General features: G+C 49.1%; 8 protein-coding genes across 8 annotated transcripts; 5 read left to right on the top strand and 3 right to left on the bottom strand.

Annotated features, from left to right (window-relative positions):
- Positions 1 to 11: 11 nt before the first annotated feature.
- Positions 12 to 1276, bottom strand: VE01_00879 (uncharacterized protein). Its single transcript, XM_018270407.2, has 2 exons — positions 719 to 1276; positions 12 to 665 (listed from the first exon to the last, which is right to left on the bottom strand). The coding sequence occupies exons 1-2, from the start codon at positions 934 to 936 to the stop codon at positions 179 to 181; spliced, it is 705 nt and encodes a 234-aa protein (XP_018134849.1). The 5' UTR covers positions 937 to 1276; the 3' UTR covers positions 12 to 178.
- Positions 1277 to 1416: 140 nt separating this feature from the next.
- On the top strand, positions 1417 to 2811 carry VE01_00880 (uncharacterized protein). The gene is made up of 2 exons (XM_018270408.2): positions 1417 to 1852; positions 1900 to 2811. The coding sequence occupies exons 1-2, from the start codon at positions 1803 to 1805 to the stop codon at positions 2465 to 2467; spliced, it is 618 nt and encodes a 205-aa protein (XP_018134611.1). The 5' UTR covers positions 1417 to 1802; the 3' UTR covers positions 2468 to 2811.
- Positions 2812 to 3013: 202 nt separating this feature from the next.
- Positions 3014 to 4170, top strand: VE01_00881 (uncharacterized protein). The gene is made up of 2 exons (XM_018270409.2): positions 3014 to 3295; positions 3345 to 4170. Exons 1-2 carry the CDS (start codon positions 3180 to 3182, stop codon positions 4105 to 4107), a joined length of 879 nt encoding a protein of 292 aa, XP_018134610.1. The 5' UTR covers positions 3014 to 3179; the 3' UTR covers positions 4108 to 4170.
- A 69-nt stretch (positions 4171 to 4239) lies between these two features.
- VE01_00882 (uncharacterized protein) lies at positions 4240 to 5856 on the bottom strand. The gene is made up of 3 exons (XM_018270410.2): positions 5653 to 5856; positions 4534 to 5480; positions 4240 to 4487 (listed from the first exon to the last, which is right to left on the bottom strand). Exons 1-3 carry the CDS (start codon positions 5784 to 5786, stop codon positions 4309 to 4311), a joined length of 1260 nt encoding a protein of 419 aa, XP_018134613.1. The 5' UTR covers positions 5787 to 5856; the 3' UTR covers positions 4240 to 4308.
- A 144-nt stretch (positions 5857 to 6000) lies between these two features.
- VE01_00883 (uncharacterized protein) lies at positions 6001 to 6532 on the top strand (the record flags this gene model as incomplete). The annotated part of the gene is made up of 2 exons (XM_018270411.1): positions 6001 to 6204; positions 6269 to 6532. The coding sequence occupies 2 exons, from the start codon at positions 6001 to 6003 to the stop codon at positions 6530 to 6532; spliced, it is 468 nt and encodes a 155-aa protein (XP_018134612.1).
- A 1050-nt stretch (positions 6533 to 7582) lies between these two features.
- VE01_00884 (uncharacterized protein) lies at positions 7583 to 11276 on the top strand. Its single transcript, XM_018270412.2, has 4 exons — positions 7583 to 7937; positions 8042 to 8286; positions 8379 to 11006; positions 11063 to 11276. Exons 2-4 carry the CDS (start codon positions 8185 to 8187, stop codon positions 11162 to 11164), a joined length of 2832 nt encoding a protein of 943 aa, XP_018134607.1. The 5' UTR covers positions 7583 to 7937; positions 8042 to 8184; the 3' UTR covers positions 11165 to 11276.
- Positions 11277 to 12214: 938 nt separating this feature from the next.
- On the top strand, positions 12215 to 14610 carry VE01_00885 (uncharacterized protein). Its single transcript, XM_018270413.2, has 3 exons — positions 12215 to 12568; positions 12633 to 13441; positions 13493 to 14610. The coding sequence occupies exons 1-3, from the start codon at positions 12499 to 12501 to the stop codon at positions 14318 to 14320; spliced, it is 1707 nt and encodes a 568-aa protein (XP_018134606.1). The 5' UTR covers positions 12215 to 12498; the 3' UTR covers positions 14321 to 14610.
- Positions 14577 to 15574, bottom strand: PAM16 (mitochondrial import inner membrane translocase subunit TIM16). The gene is made up of 3 exons (XM_059463308.1): positions 15500 to 15574; positions 14972 to 15373; positions 14577 to 14920 (listed from the first exon to the last, which is right to left on the bottom strand). Exons 1-3 carry the CDS (start codon positions 15500 to 15502, stop codon positions 14915 to 14917), a joined length of 411 nt encoding a protein of 136 aa, XP_059320070.1. The 5' UTR covers positions 15503 to 15574; the 3' UTR covers positions 14577 to 14914.
- Between the last annotated feature and the right edge of the window lie 1835 nt (positions 15575 to 17409).

A 17409-nucleotide genomic window follows, 5' to 3' on the forward strand; every position in this document is an offset into this window, starting at 1 on the left:
ACGTTGTTTCCAAAACAAAGCTATTATATTCCAAGTCACCTCTATCTAACGACACCGTCTCTACTTCGTGAATAAGTCCCTAATCCAAATTCGCTCTTCAGCACCTACTCCCCAATGTCTAATCATTAGTATTCAATCCTCAACATCCAGCCCTCAGAACCTAACCCGTGAAACCCCCTTATTTCTCCCCCTCCAATCCAGCCTTGACCAATAATACCCCCCTCTTCACCAACTCAGCATTATCCAGCACCTTCCCCTCATCCCGCCACTTAAGCACAATATCCAATGTCACCGCCGCCAACTCTTTCACACCCACACCCCTCAACCCAGCCGGAAGCCCCGACATCAGCCCCCCCACCACCGACCCCGGCGCGTGCACCATCGCCGGCCGCGTAACCACCACCTCGATCTTCTCCCTGTTCTCTGCGCGCACCGCAAAAGCAAGGATCTCCATCTCTGCCTCGCCTTTGACTTTGCGCGCGGGGCCCATGAAGAGTGCTGAGGAGTTGGGGTCGGAGATTGAGAGAGCGCCGCCGGTGAAGAGGAAGCGGATGGGGTGCGAAGGAGGGGTGGGGAGTTGGGTGAGGGCAGTGGCGAGGGCGAGGGAGTAGGTTATGGAGACGAGGCGTTGGTCGGGGACGGAGGCGGTTTTGATACCGAGGGTCCTGGGAGGATGTTAGAATATGTGAGAGGTGGCTTGGTGAGGGGTGGGGTTTACCAGATGCAGGCTTCTGCGCCGTCGAGCTGGGTGAGGACATCGGGGGGGTAGACGGCGAAGTCGGCAAGGATTATGATTTGGAGTTTGGGGTGGGTGATGGGAGGAGATAGGGCGCGGCGGGAGAGGACGACGAGGGTGGTGATCGAGGGGTGGAGGAGGGCTTGGCGGACGACTTCTGTGCCGATGAAGCCTGTTGCGCCAGTGAGGATGACCTTCATTTTGGAGGGATATCGAGAGATAGTTGGATCTATTGGTTCTGTTGGAGTTTGAGAGTGGGAATATGAGATTTGTTTCGGAGAGAATATTCTGATGGTTTGAGAAATGGGTTTTGTTATGAGAATTTAAATGTGAGAATGATGCTGAATTAATTATGAAAGATGGACTTAGAGATAATACTTATACTTATTCTTCCAGTTTGACTTGGTCACCAAAGTATCGCGAGTTCATCCGTCTCCCATCCACGGCTTAATTTTGTGACGATTCGAATATTCGTACCTGCCATATTGAATTGTATAGAATTTAATCGAATGTCAGACGTAGAAACCGGCCGCCTAACTCTCCGGGACGGAGTATATTTAAGTTGACAACTTGACAGCGGAGTTGAGTTACCCCGTTTCATCACGTGACATCATAAAGGTCTCGCCGACTTTGGAACGTGCCAACGTTCCAAAGACAGTTAATTTAATCCAAGGTACATAATCAGGCACACAATTTGGAACATAAGAGATGGTTCATGGCCAATAAGAGGTAAGAGGCTTGACTGGTCATATGTTTGGCCTTCACGTGCCTTTATAAACATCGCTGTCTGTTGCTGTTTAGTACATTACCCTCATTCTGGAGTACTGCCTGCCCAATAGCTATAATGTAGCCGACAGAAAGAACCCCCCCCCGCCTTTGAGTTGCTAACATGGCGAGACATGTGAATAGCTTCCTTACAGGCCAGACAAGTATTCTCTCCTTACACCACTCACAGTCACTCGCAGAGACAGCGTATTCACGCATGTTCTAGCATGAGCACCTCCCACTATAAATAATCAACGAAAGACGTGCTTTAACCTTCAAGCTCATCTCTCATGCCCACAAAATGGTTCCAAAACCAGCAGTCACGCCCTTGACCCATGATGAATTCAGAAAGTACCAACCCCCGCCCCTTCCCCATAAAGCCCAACTAACAAAGGCAGGAAATGTGATTGCCAGGTCGTCACCATCTACGCTGGTCGTAATTGTCACTCCTCTTTCACACTCCCCAAAGACCTTCTCGGCTACTACTCCCGAACTTTCGCACACTATTTCAACGGAACCTCTGCGCAAGCCCTGTCTGGTTTCTTGATCCTCCCAGCTGTTGATCCCAAGTTGTTGGCTGTGCTGATCGACTATATCAAGCATGGATCTGCGTCTTTCCCATACGGTTTCGTGTGGAGCTGGGGGCGAGAGGGGGATGGTGTTACAGCAGCAGCATATCAAGTGATCAGTGACTGTGTTAGGACTCTCACAGCATTCCTGGGTCTCTGCGCTGCCTACGATGTCCACGAGGCAGGGGTAGCGATATACGAGCCTCTCACTATATGCATCTATCTGGCACAGAGCTATGGTATTGACATTAAGACGGTCCTGACGGACGGTTTTATTGACACGGTTCTTGGAACTCTTCCGGATCTACCGGGCGGAAATCCTGTGCTTGTTTTATTGGCGCAGGCTACCGGTGCGGATACAGTGATTAATCATCGTCTGGTTTCCATGGGAGAGTGAGTGGAGTGTGGTTTCCATGTGTGTGGAGGGGGTGGTCGGCATGAGGGCTAAGAAGAACGAGGATAATAGGATGAGACTGGTGCTGGCATCACGACGACAGGGGACCCACGAGCAGTGCTTGTGGAGAATGGGAAACTAACAACAGATGTGGGATATTACTGTGACACTATATCAGCCTCAACTCTAGATGCTTGAAAGACTCCAAGCAAGGCTAGATGTATTATTGAGGAAGATTTACAACCTGACGTCTCTCCATGTGTTGTGACTGTGGATCAGGTGCCTTCGTCGTGACCAGTTTTGCGACAGATTCCTCATTGATAAAGCTACACACAGATGAACTAGATGCACATTGAAGAAATCATGGTTTTATAACAGTGAAAGCAAACTCCACTGCCGTGTTCTCATTTTCTGATTTCTAAGAAGTCGTCGATAGCGTACAAATGCTGCCGCTACCCCACACATAGACCCCACAAAACCCCATTGGTAAATGCCGAGGCATATCCAATACGCTCGGCTCCCCCGACCTCACTCTTCTCCGCACGTACCCCACCGTTTAGTTAAGTATGGTCCCATTGAGATCTGCTATTGCATCTTTCCGTCTTTATATATATTCCACATCCGCCTGTAAATAAATTGTTTTGATATATCTTGCGAATTTGTCATTATTCCTCCAGACTACTTAACCCGACGTAGCTGATAAGCTCTTATCAAGATGGCTGCCGCTGCCGAAACCGTTCTCAATGACTTCCCTTCTCTCTTCTCCTTGAAGGGCAAGGTCGTCGTCGTTACTGGCGGATCTCGTGGCCTGGGACTCCACGCTGCATCAGGGTATGTGCTTAACTTCATCCCGATAAACCCATCTAACAGCTAGAAACAGATTCCTCCAAGCCGGCGCCGCCAAGGTGTACATCACCTCGCGCAAGGCCAAGGCATGCGACGAGGCCGTCGCAGCCCTCAACAAGCTCCCAAACCTACAGCCGGGTGCCCATGCCATTTCGGTCCCAGCCGACTCGGCCAAGTTCTCCGGAGTTGAGCACCTCGTCCGCGAGGTCAGCAAGACCACCGACCATGTCGATATCCTCTTCGCTAACGCTGGAGCCACATGGGGCGAGAAGTTCGACACCCACCCCGATGAGGCGTTCGCCAAGGTCATGGACCTGAACGTCAAGAGTGTGTTCAACACTGTTAGACTGTTCGCGCCGCTGCTTCAGAAGAACGCGTCTGTCCAGGACACGTCGAGGGTCATAATCACCGCATCCGTTGCGGGCATTGGAGTTGGAAGCCTCGGTGAAAATGCCACCTTCGGATACTCGGCCTCCAAGGCTGCGGCTATCCATCTTGCCAAGAACCTCGCTGTCGAGCTTGGCCCAAGAGGAATCTTGGTTAACGCTATTGCGCCGGGCTTCTTCCCGTCCAAGATGGCGAATGGTCTGTTGGACCTTGCTGGCGGAGCTGAGAAGGTTGCCAGGAGAAACCCAAACAGGAGGTTGGGCTCACCGGAGGATCTGGCTGGAGCTGTTGTATTCTTGTCTAGTAGGGCTGCTAGCCACATCAACGGTGCTACACTGGTGATTGATGGCGGAGAAGTTATATCGAGGGGGGCCATGGGCGAGCTGGAAGATGAGAAGGCCAAGTTGTAGAGATATTAGGGTTATTTATAGCACACAATATATGTAACAAGTACAATAAAACCTCTATATTACATGCATACTCAAAATCATATTTCTTATCATGCACAACGCATGCCGGACCGCGATCTCATGCACTTAAATTCCATATTTTATATTTAGGGGTACCTCATATATGCGAGTTTCCACTCTAAAAGCTAAGTACTTGTCGGATTAAAGCTTCCTTGCCACCCAGTGGCTAACTTGATATGTATTTTGGAGCATGCTTTCATCGTCCTGGATATATCCCGCTTTGATACCGGACTCCTTGCTTTCAATCTTGAACCCAAAGTGTTCGACCAGAGCGATAACCTCATCATTTGTCAACTCAATACTCCCAGGGTCAGCAATACCTAGAGTGGTCAGTAACATAACATCCTTGCGGGTTAAGTTGCTTACCAGAGGTCTCCATAATCTTCTTGCCAGCATCTTTAGTCCCAAAGGAGCCGGGGGCATTGTTCTCAAAGTGCCACAAGAGAGGTCCGATGTTGCTCCATATCCCTCCCGCCTTAAGACAATTCTTAATTGTCTCAATGTACCGTATTAAGTTCGGGGCCGTGTCTATGAAGAAAACTGTCGCGATAGCATCGTATGTATCCTTATGTTCTTCATCGTTATATAGACAGATAAAGTCAGAAGCGCTCATAGACATCTCGCCTGCCTTGTGAGTGCCGTTTCCGACGCTACTCTTTTCGTGCAGCGCCATCCCAGGGTGGATGTCTGGAATTCTAAATGATTGCAGTTGCCGAGAGCGACTTTGGTGGTTGGAAAAGTTGTGAACCCAAGGAAATATCGTGTGAACTTGAGCTCCAGAGCAGTAGTTGAGGATATAAGAACTGGCAAGGAGCTGGTGGTAGCTCATTTCATTGCCTTCGACGTTGAAGCCCTCGTAGCAGAGATCAAAAACGAGTCGCCCAAGTCCAGCACCAGGTACCAGAACATTCATCGTTTTGCCACCGCGCTTCACGCGCTCTGCCTTCAGATCATTCATAACAGGCCCGTAGCATGCCTTCCGCTCGACAGCGCCTTCCGCAGACCAGTCTCTATAGAACTGGCGAATTGTGCTTCTCGCCTTGTCGAGGTCACCTGATTTTGCCACTCCCTTCCACAATTCAGACGACTTAAGTTTGTCAAAATCCATTGAAGACTCGAACGATTCGAGGCCTGACTGGAGAATGGCTGCAGCAAGTTCGCCATTTTTGTCAATGGCATCGTCCACGGCATTGAGAGTGTCTAAATAGGAAAACGGAGGGGCTGCAAGAAGCTCCCAGTGTTTCTGAGGGAGGGCATAGAATGATTGCCTTCTCATATGCGTTGTGTTATAGTGGGCAATCTTGGTATATTGACTATACACACACAATCAGCTCTTGGAGAACCAATGGCGTGGTGTACGCTTCTGAAACCGTGTACGGAAGCACGTCAGGAGCATCCACATGATAAGGCTCACTGACATTTAAAATGCATAACGCAGAAGAAGAATTCGATGCTTGACAAGGCTGAGAAACAGGAGAAACGTACTGGAATGAATCGAGCGCTTGAAATAAAACCTTCTGCTCCTCTTCGTCCCCCATGACCTCCGCTACGCCTCCCCACCCCTCATCCGCATCACTTGACGCAGACGAGGAGCTGGACTCGTCAATGTTATAGGACATCACACAATTATAGACAAGAAAGAGGACGAACTATGCACATTATCAACTTATCTCCATTGAATGTGTCTAGTTTCCGCATTTGGCAGTTGTGAGGTACTGGGCTGGCAAAATCGAGTCACCGCCTTCGTCGCCGTGGACCCCTCCAGAGTCCCTACTTACACATCACGTAAACATCCACTCCCACCAAAGGTTCACACCACGGGACAGTAACAACATGGCTGAAACTCTGGACCGAACCGGGCGGCGAGCAGGGAAGCCGATTGAACTCGCGATTCCGCTTCCAAATGCACCGCAAACTAAGATCTACATCCGCCTCACCATCAGCGCGACCTCTATACTCGTTCTGTTGACCACAGTTTTCGGAGGGGAGAATGCCATCAAACCTGCTTTGGGGTCTTTTGTTTATGCTTTACCAGATGTGAGTATAGTCTCTGAAGAAATGGACTTATGAAGTTATCCGGGAGCTGACACCTCGATTATAGCGGGTGAATCCAGGCCAGACCTTATGTACGCAGCTCTACACTTACGAATCCTCCATCGATTTCACAACCCGCCTAGCCAAACTCCTAGCAAGGAAAAGCAAGATACCTGTCTATGTTGGCAATTCAATGGAGTTTTCGAGCGCAGGCATGGGAGGGACCGTCGAGGAAGAGATGGCAGGGTTTAAGGCTGTTGTGGAAGTGGTAATGGCCGAGGTCGACCATCTCAGTCAACCAAGCGATGACGGGATCAAAAACCCTTCATGAGATGCACGTTTTTCAAAGACACTGGAATGAACGACCTGCAAACTACTCATCTGGGATGGAGGTCATCTGTATCCGAGCCCAGTAGCTGGCTCTGAAGCGTGCCGTTGGGCATATGGGCCTATGCTGTGGTCTGAGAATGAAGCACTGTCGTTCAGTGTCCATTGGGCATATAGGCCTATGTTGTGACCTGGGAATAAAGCACTGTCGTTCAGTATCTATGAACGCCATTTTACACGGCATTTGCGCAACGTACGGGAAGGCGTACGTCATGAACTCACCTGGTGTGAGGGGTTCGTGATACACTGCGAAAGCTAAGAAAGTATATCGAATCGTATGCAGTTCGATTCTCACATGATGCCCAGCTCACCCACGCCCTTGTTTAGAGGGCAGGATATGCATGGAAACGGGTGTGCGTCTCTTCTGCTAAGATTAATATCTACTCTCCTGTAGTAATACAGATGAAATACCAGATTTGTGTATCCCAAGTTTGTATGACAGACGAAAGAACGACTCATCAGTATAGCCAGACCTTGAGGAACATACAGTTAATGTAGGTGATTGTGGTCACATATGCCATTCAAATTACATACGTATTTGCATTTGCAGCGACTCCGTCTACTATTTGGTTCCCATTATTATTAATTGCCAGAGAAGCTACGTAAATGAAGTCCAAACTTTGCTAGATTTGATACTTATATCGAAGAGTAGTATCTCTTGAGCGCCATTAAATCTGCAGGTAGATGAAAACGGAAAGTTATAAGGTTGTGGATCCATACTATGGCTCCATGGCCTTGTGATGACTTAAGCATCACAGCGCAGATATGGCAAAGAGCGAACACACACAATTATGTGCGTTATAGGGAACGGTTACAATAAAGGGCAGCGAATAGTGGCCCATATTTTATGTTACTCAAAATATATGTAGATAAACATAGGATTGCTTTTTACAGAGCTGAGGATATCATAAAAGATAAAAGGTGCAGTCACGGAGCAGTGTTCCGCCGTCAGAGCTGCTGGCTTTGGAGGGGTAAGTTGACTTTGGTGGGGACATTTCATGGCCCTCAGCCATCGCAAGCGAATCAGAATTGCCCGTACCCTCAGAGACGACGACGTCAATTCTAGGAAATCTTACAATATTTGTCGGCTTCAGTATTTGACAGCATAATTACCGTCCTACTGTTCTCGCGACCTGATATACATCCTTCAAAATTATTATATTTGGCTAACCGCCACGAAGAGGCGACATCTTTTTCGTTGTGCGTGCACCCGCTGGACCCACCACCGCTTTCACGAAGCGCCGATTGAGCAAACAGATTCGGAATCTGGAGCAAGTCTACAGTTCCTAAGAGACACCGAAGGTTCCACGACCTTCAACCATACAAGGCCGGTACTCAGCCCCTTATAGGTATGTAGATGGCAAAAGACCGCCGCCCTCTTCGTTTCAAGTGGCGTTTGCGTCGCTTGATCCCCTCTATCTGGAACCCCAGCTAATTTTGAGGCTATGAACAGATGTCGATCTAACGTTTCTGACGTCCCACAAGACATCCCGTGTGACCGAAGCGGGCTATTCAGACGCTGCGAATATACGGCAAGCTGAAAATTTCAATTGGGCTATAAAGATAGTCGAAATACCTCCGGTTTCAGGATCTGCCATGGCGTGGCAGCCGACCGACGAGGCCTTGGGGCAGTTGGCGGGGTGTCTGAGAGATTCGACCGATGGGCAAGACAAGACGAAGCAAAAGCAAGCTGAACTAGTATGTTTCTCCATGACCTCGAATCCTTCATACTGTCCCTGGGGGAAAAGCGCATATATTGAGGGGTAAAAGAACTGACGTTTGTTTTCTAGATGCTGGCGCAAGCACAGAATTCACCTGACATCAACAACTACCTCACGTACATATTCACCAGTCCCGACGTTCCACCAGGACTCCCGTACACGGAAGTCCAATACCATACCATCAGGGCAGTAGCGTCGATTACTCTGAAAAACAACATTAGGACGGGATACAAAACGATACCAGAATCAAGCCTGGCGCTTATTCGGTCTACCCTACCACTTGCGCTCCAAGACAAGAATGCTCTGATCAGAAGCTATGCAGGAATTGTCATTACTGAAATTGTCAAGCGTGGTGGAATACTTGCATGGCCAGAGCTTCTGCCTCACCTGATCGATCTGGTGAGCAATGGGAGTGGAAATGTCACCCAAGTGGCTCAAGAAGGTGCTATGTCTGCGTTGAGCAAAATCTGCGAAGACAACAAGCAACTGCTGGATAGTGACTACCAAGGCCAACGCCCGCTCAATGTTCTCATTCCCAAACTGATCGAGTTTACCCAAAGCCCACTCCCGAAGGTTCGGACGTTAGCTCTGATGAGCATCAATGAATTCATACACCAGAAGCCCCAGGCCATTCTCGTCAACTTGGATGTTTTGTTAGGCCATCTATTCCAGCTAGCCAATGACCCTGTTACAGATGTTCGCAGACAAGTTTGCCGGGCATTCGTCTCAATTGTGGAAGTTCGGCCAGACAAGGTTCTGCCATATATTGGAGGTTTGGTCGATTATATTATCGCCCAGCAAAAGCAAACTGACGAAGAAGACCTTGCTTGCGATGCAGCAGAGTTTTGGCTTAGTGTGGGCGAACACCAAGAACTATGGAAAGCCTTGGCGCCATACCTTGATAGGATTATCCCAGTCCTATTAGATAGCATGGTCTACAGCGAGGACGACATCGCTGATTTGGGCGGTCTTATTGATGATGCAGAAGAAGATGACAGGGCCGAGGATATTAAGCCTACGTTTGCACGTGGAAAGGATGCCAGAAATTTCGAAGGTGAAGCTGCCGAAGGACAGAATGGAGACGCATACAAAAAAGTGCCTGGAGGAAGCGACTCTGATGATCTCGACGAAGGCGAAATAGACGAGTCAGATGATGACGACGACTACAATCCAGAAGACCAATGGAATCTACGAAAATGCTCTGCAGCTGCACTGGATGTCTTTGCCACGGACTTCCGAGGACCAGTCTTCGAGTCAATTCTGCCATACCTGATGACTAATCTGAAGCATGAAGACTGGCCTCACCGGGAGGCCGCAGTTCTTGCTCTTGGTGCCGTTGCAGAAGGGTGTATGGATGTGGTTACTCCGCACTTACCGGAACTAGTACCATACCTCATCAGCTTGCTGAATGACACGGAGCCACTTGTACGGCAGATCACCTGCTGGACCCTTGGAAGATACTCAGCATGGGGAGTTGGTCTTACAGATGAAGCCGACCGTGCAAGGTATTTCGTACCAATGATGGAGGGTCTTCTGATGAAAATGCTTGATCGCAATAAGAAGGTCCAGGAAGCAGGGGCATCCGCATTTGCACACCTTGAAGAAAAGGCTGGCTCACAACTTATCCCCTACTGCAACCCAATTATTCGCCAATTCGTACGCTGTTTCGACAGATATAAGGAGAAGAACATGTTCATACTGTACGACTGTGTGCAGACCTTGGCTGAGCACGTTGGCCCTAGCCTTGCCACTCCCGAACTAATCGACTTATTGATGCCTGCACTCATCAGCCGGTGGAGAAAGGTTTCCGACCAGTCTCGAGAACTGTTTCCCCTTCTGGAATGTTTATCATACGTTGCGGCAGCATTTGGGACGGCTTTCACGCCTTACTCGCCTGATATTTTCGCTAGGTGTATCAAGATTATCCATCAGAATCTTGAAGACCACGCTCTGGCTGCGACCAACCCTATCTACGATAGCCCTGATAAAGACTTTTTGGTCACAAGTTTGGATCTTTTGAGTGCTATTATTCAAGTCCTTGATGCTGCCGAGTCCGCACAGCTCGTTTCAACGGCGCAGCCAAATTTCTTTGAGCTTCTGACTTTCTGTATGGAAGATCCAACCAGTGACGTTCGCCAATCATCGTATGCGTTACTCGGAGACTGCGCAAAATGTGTTGCTCCTCAACTCGGGCCATTCTTGCCAAGCATAATGCGGGTACTTCTCAAGCAACTCAACCTAGCTGAAGTATTGGACGAGCAAATCGAGAATGGGTTCAGTGTTACTAACAACGCCTGTTGGTCGTTAGGTGAGATTGCAATTCGACACGGCAAAGTTCTAGCGCCATATATCGACCAGCTGCTTCAACGCCTCGTGGAAATTCTCGGAAACAACAAGGTGCCTACTTCTGTAAATGAGAATGCTGGAATTGCACTTGGACGTTTGGGACTTGATAACTCAGAGGCCATGGCCCCTCATCTTGCGTTATACGCAGCGTATTTCCTGAACTCGATGGACAGCGTCGACTATACGGAAGAGAAGGTTTCCGCCTTCATCGGATTCACGATGATTGTTGGCCGGAACCCCCAAGCGATGGAGAGCGTCCTTGTTCATTTCTTTACTTCGATTGCACACTATAAGCACGAGTTCGAATTCACCACGGAACACAAGGCCAACCTTCACACCTTGTTCGCGCAGGTACGTTTACTACGATGTTAGTTCTGCTTTGTGACTGAGTTGCTAACTTTCCACAGGCTTTGACTGCATATAGGTCTCTCATCCCGGATTTCGATGGTTTCCTCAACCAGCTTCCAGCTGCAGAACAACAGGCTCTGCGAGCAACTTACAACTTGTAAATAGAAAGATCCTTCGGGACAGGCACAGCATTGGCGCAATAGGGGAGTGTTTTGGGCAAATAATGTTGCATTTATGATGGAACGACCCGAAGACGAAAAAGATGGAAACTGGGTTGGGGGGGGGGGGGAAAGGGGGGGATTCAGACCGCGTTTCCGAAGCGGTGGATTCGCTTGGCTGGCCATAAATGACGGTGGTTCTGAATCCTTGGCGAGTCTTGATTTGAAATACTGGTGTTATCAAGAAGGGACGGGGTGCCGAGGTTGCTATGTTGGTGATGAAGGGATCATGTTGGGGAATGAGCATGGATCTGATAAAGAGGTCACAGTGAGAGAACTGTGTCCAGAGGAGAGATTTTGCAAAGTATAAATCTTCCATGAAATAGTCATGAAGATGAATTTTAGTGGCACGGGACCTTATGTTCCGTGTGCAGATAGAATACACGTAGATAGAACAAATAGCATCAATGTCTTAGCTGTCAAGTGTCATGAAAGAAGAATCTGTCAGCTGATCTTATTGGTTTACAGGTCTCGGTATTGTTGTGTGTAGTTTTGTTGTAGAATAATTTAGGGTTGACGACAATGTGAATTAACTCCTATTAAACTCCTATTGTTAGAACTTAGTTTGTCTTAGCTTGTAGGTTTACCATTGTGCCCGTGATATCGAGGATCTCACAGTAGCTTCAAATGCTGGAGCTCTCAAACTGGCAGGAGCGACCTTGAATAAAAAATAAAACACCCTTCGTTCCTTCCTTCCTTAATTCTTTCTTCTTCTTCAATTATTTCGACAATCTTGTTATATTCAAAAACCTCTCGACTCAATCAATTACTCTCTGGTGAATATGATCTTCACAAACGGGGTCTCGAAATAACTGCTTACTCATCAAAGAAAACCAAACTTTCCCTCCCAACCAATCAAAATCCCCATTTCAAAAATGGGTTACTTTTTGCGTGCCAGAAAGGCAGCTATCCCCCCTGCAGGTACCATCGCAGGCCACGAAAACGGGTACGTGCCGTCCACTCCGATCCAATATTATTTCATTGCGCGCGCGAGGCTATAAACATCGAGGGCTTCTTTGTTGTGAGCTGGCGTACTTGAATTTTTTTTCAACAACCTCTTTGAGCGGTTCATACTCGTTCATATTGCACACTGCAATATCCACTTCCGCTCTTCATAATTTTGCTACTTACCTTTATTTCACCCTTGTGTTAATACTTCGCTTCTCGTCTGTTCGCCGCACGCGTCGCAATTTCTGGCGCTTTCGAGAATCGCACCACGAATCAACCCAACTACATACATCAGAACAATCCATTGACTCTTTAGTCCTAGCACCAAGATGGCACCAAAGCGCAAAGCAGCTGCGCCGGTCGGTGAAGAGACCGCTTTGAAGAAGACCAGGGCTACTCGTAAGTTTTTATCCTTCCTTGGCCCTTTCCAACATGAAATCTGGATTGAACTGACCCCAAATAGCCGCAGCCCGCAAGATCGCCGTGCCAAAGGCGGCCGAATCGAAGAAGGCGACTGTCGCCAAGAAGGCCGCTGTCGAGAAAAAGCCCGTCAAGAAGGCGGTTCCGGAGAAGAAAACCGAGGCTGCCAAGCCAAAGAAGGCGGCCGCCAAACCAAAGAAAGCCGAGCCCAAGAAGGTCGAGGAAGAGGAGTCATCTGAAGAAGAAGAGGCCTCCGAGGATGAGGCTGTTGCTGAGCCCAAGGTCGCTCCAAAGGCCAAAGCGGCACCAAAGCCGAAGGCGGCCCCAAAGCCAGCTCCAGCGCCAGCACCCAAGGTCGTCAAGTTCGGCCCCACGATCAACAAGGCGCCAACCCAGAAGCTGGATGTCTACGTCTTTGGTGAAGGCACTTCTGGCGAGCTTGGTCTGGGCAACAAGACAATCGACAACAAGAAGCCGATTGATGTCAAGCGCCCTCGTCTCAATGAGAACCTGTCCGCCTCGAAGGTCGGCGTCGTTCAGATTTCGGTTGGAGGCATGCACTGCGCTGCCTTGACCCACGACAACAAGATCCTCACTTGGGGTGTCAATGATCAGGGTGCACTGGGCCGCGACACAAAGTGGGAAGGCGGTCTCAAGGACATGGACGATGGAAGTGACAGTGGCTCTGAGTCTGACGATGAGGATGCCATGAACCCACGTGAAAGCACACCTGCAGCCGTTGACCCCAAGCATTTCCCAGAGGGCATCGTGTTCACTCAAGTTTGCGCAAGTGATAGCGCTACGTTCGCCGTGACTGCTGACGGCTCTGTTTGGGGCTGGGGTACCTTCAGAGTGAGTATCCTATCCTGGCGCAACTTTTGTCATCTACTAACTATTTTCTAGAGCAATGACGGTATTCTCGGATTCACTCCAGAGATCATGGTGCAAAATACTCCAATGAAGATCCCAGAGCTGAAGAAGATCACCAACTTGTCCGCCGGCGCCAACCACATCCTTGCTCTTGATGCCAAGAACAACGTCTGGGCCTGGGGCAGTGGCCAGCAGAACCAGCTTGGTCGCAGAGTCGTGGAGCGCACTCGCACTGGTGGTCTCATTCCCCGTGAATTTGGCCTTCCTCGTGGCAAGATTGAACAGGTTGCTACCGGCGCATACCACAGCTTCGCTGTTGCCAAGGATGGCCGCGTCTTTGCCTGGGGTCTCAACAACTTTGGCGAGTGTGGCATCGTCGAGGGTGCTGGTGAGGACAACGCTGTGATCCCGAAACCAACAGAGGTTACCGAGCTCAAGCCCTACAACATCAAGGAGATTACCGGTGGAGGTCACCATTCCATTGCTTGCACCGATAAGGGCGAGCTTCTCGCATGGGGCCGTTCCGATGGAGGCCAACTTGGTGTCGATATCTCCAAGGTTCCCAAGGAGCACATTACTTTTGATGAGCGCGAGAACCCTCGCATGGTTACAGTTCCAGTCGTCGTTCCAGGCATCAAGGCTGCTACTGTTGCTGCTGGCGGTGACAACTCCTTCGCCGTCGACACTGATGGCAAGGCTTACAGCTGGGGCTTCAGTGCCAATTACCAGACTGGTCAGGGAAGTGATGATGATGTCGATATTGCGACTCACATCGACAACACTGCTGTTCGCGGCAAGAAGCTCAACTTCGCCGGTGCTGGTGGACAGTTCTCGATCCTCACTGCGCCGGCTGGTAACTAAGCTACGCGTACAAATACATACACAATTTCGACTTCGTCATTTTACACTTGAGCTCATTCTTCGTTGGCTGGGTGTCTCTGCCACCCATACCACTCTTCGGACTCAAATTTTAATACTGCATGCATGTTTGGCGTTTTCCCAGGATGTAACTGGTGTGTGCCATGAATAGGAGGATACATTTGCTGGTTTTTTCGAGGTGAAAGGGTCACATATCAGAGCATAGTTGTCTTTAGATGATTTTCTTGCATGAATCAAAACTTGTTCTTACATTTAATTTAACTTTGTACCCGTAATTTTCAACGTTCTAAAAGCCCCCCCAATGCTCCCCAGTCTTATCAATATATCGTACATTTACAAGCTCAACATACATCTCCCTTTCACCCCCCCTCTCTCTCTCTCGTACACCCAAACCCAAAACGCCGTTGCTATGTCCAATACAGAGTGAAGATTTGCTGTTGCTCTCGCAGCCGGAAAGTGGGCGAGATGATTGATGGTAACCGATCCATCCTCGAAATTGTCGTCGTAGGTTGTCGATTTTCTCCCTCCCCTCCCCCCTTCTTTGCCCGCCGCAAAAAGAGCAGTAATTCACGATTCTCAGCTCTATTCAGCGTTAACGCCACCCCAACCACACAACTACCTATCCTTGAATACCTTCGGTTTCCACCCCTTCTTCAGCTCCTCCTCCCTACTCTCCGCCTCCTCCGCCTTCCTCGCCTCACTCTCGATCCTCTCCCGTGCCCTGAGGACTTTACTCTGCAGATAAAAACTTCCCCCCTTCTTCGGATCATTGACATCAAACAACTTCTTAAATCGCTCCGTCACGTCCTCCATATCCGTCTTCCCGCCCTTGGGAGGCTTAACATTGAGGATCTTGCACGCCTCTTCGAGCGTGAGGCCGGAGTGCGCGTACCCTGCCCCGCCGGCGCCACCGTTCGCTTTGGCTTGCGCTTTTTGGTATTGCGAGGAGGCGGCGGCTTGCTTGTAGGCTTCGGTGAAGGCGCGGCCGAGGACGCGCGTGCCGGTTATCACGACTTGGGTGATTATGCGGTGCGCCTGTTGGGAGAGGGAGTGGTTAGCTTGGGAGTTCGGGTCCGGGGGGGGGCGAGGCAAAAGGGGTGCAGGAGGGCTGCGAGTGGGGATTTGGGGAGGGAAGGGGGAGATGGAGATGGGGTGATTTACCATGGTGAGGATGTAGGGCGCGGGGAATGGCGGTCCTTGATGCGTGGGAGGGTGCGTGTGAGGGCGTGGTGAGTGAGGTCGGAGTTAAAGATCTCCAGGAACTTTTTGCTCGGCACGGGATTTGCCGCTGTGGAAAGGGATTGACCGCGGCTTGGCGCGGCCGACCTCGCCGTGTTGAACCGATGAGCCTCACGAATGTCAAATAGAGTATTTGTATATCAGTTAAATATTTGTTGAATATTTACTATCGATGTATTATTTATGATTGCCATGTATAGTATTTTTATTTATTGTGAATTTTCCATGTATGATTTAAATCGTAGGTAATTTTATACTGGTGCCACCAAAAGACTTTGAGACGGATTGGCCACAGCTCGGAAATTATATTATCGATTCGAGCCAACGGAACTTCTCTTTGCAGTTATAGCTTCTGGCGATTGAGAGATTTTATTTTACTCATAATTGCTGTAAATCCACATCTCTCTTTAGACTCTTCGGCAGCACGTGTGGTTCCATCAACAACGATTGCAGAATATGATAGAGAGGAGTTATAAGATAAGACGTCATAGTGAGCGAGGAAAATGAGCAACAAATACCTCATTGAGAGAATTGAGAGATATTCACAAGATATCGAAATGCGACCCTTGCAAATTGGAGGCTGAAATGCCCGTAATTATGCATGGTTCAGCCGTATGATATCTATTAAACGAGTGCAGCCTCGCATGTTTCGAGTATAAATTGTGCTGTATCATTCTGTAGAGTGAGCTAATCTCGCATCTTCTGGCTAATATTGTCTGGCAATATACCCGGGTCAGCCGCTGTTGGCTGAGAAGTCGACGCCTTTGAAGAAGGCGCTGCCTCGTTCACGTATGCGCCTGTACATGTGATGAATCAGAATGAGTTCATGGCATGAAAAATTCCCCTTGGCCAATAAAATTTCTCGATGTTAGATTCAAGACTACCAAGGGAGCCGATTGTATTTGGATGTGGTTGATTTGGTGAAACGGTGCCTTGCTTAGCTAATGTACGCATTTAGCTCCTCGTGCGTCTTTTTCGCTTTTGGGTGCGTGGCCCTTATTGTAACTAAGAAGAATCTTTTCTTTGGTACATTATAGACAGACTATGTAGTCGGTGGTACGGTACGTAAGGGGCCTAAAGGGAAAAAAAATCCCTTCAGGAATTTTGAAGATCTTCTCAACTTTCAAAATGAGTTATATTATTGAGAGACACGCCGAGCAATAAATCGGAATAAATCACAATAAATCACATGGGGATAAGCCGTGTTATCCTTATCCAACCCACTTCTCTCTCCACACTCACACTTGCGCCACGCGCGGGACAAAATACCCCATTCACTTGCGCTGGCAGGTGGGGTTTTATATGTACTCTACTGAGTACTGTACTGGACTCTAAGTTCGGAGTACCCTCTTTCTCGTCGCCGCCGGAGTCTGTAATGGGAATCTATTGGAGAGTTACACTGTGCTCTGTACTTGACTTTATTGATTCTATTGACTGGACTTGACGGCACTGAACCGTTACTGACTGTACAATACAGAATTGCACTACAGTACCAGCCAGACCCCGTCGACGGTGTCCCTTTTGGCCCTTTCGGCCCTTGTGGTAACAATCGACCGCGCGCCACGCCTGGAACCACACAATCAAGCAATCAACAACGAGCCAACCAGACCCAACCAGACCCAGCACCCAGAGGAGTTCACAACCCAAGACCACCGGCCAGAGCTGACTGACCCCACTGTCCTCCACCACCACCACATCCACCTCCACCTCCCACCGGGAACCGGATTTCCGTACGGATCAAGCGAATGCAGCCCGCTACTACTACTCTACTGCACTACTAAGCACTCACTACTCCATTCACCTTACTCACGCACCCAACTTGCAATCCCATA

The sequence above is a fragment of the Pseudogymnoascus verrucosus genome (assembly GCF_001662655.1).
Source record: "Pseudogymnoascus verrucosus strain UAMH 10579 unplaced genomic scaffold scaffold_2, whole genome shotgun sequence".
NCBI lineage: Eukaryota > Fungi > Ascomycota > Leotiomycetes > Thelebolales > Thelebolaceae > Pseudogymnoascus > Pseudogymnoascus verrucosus.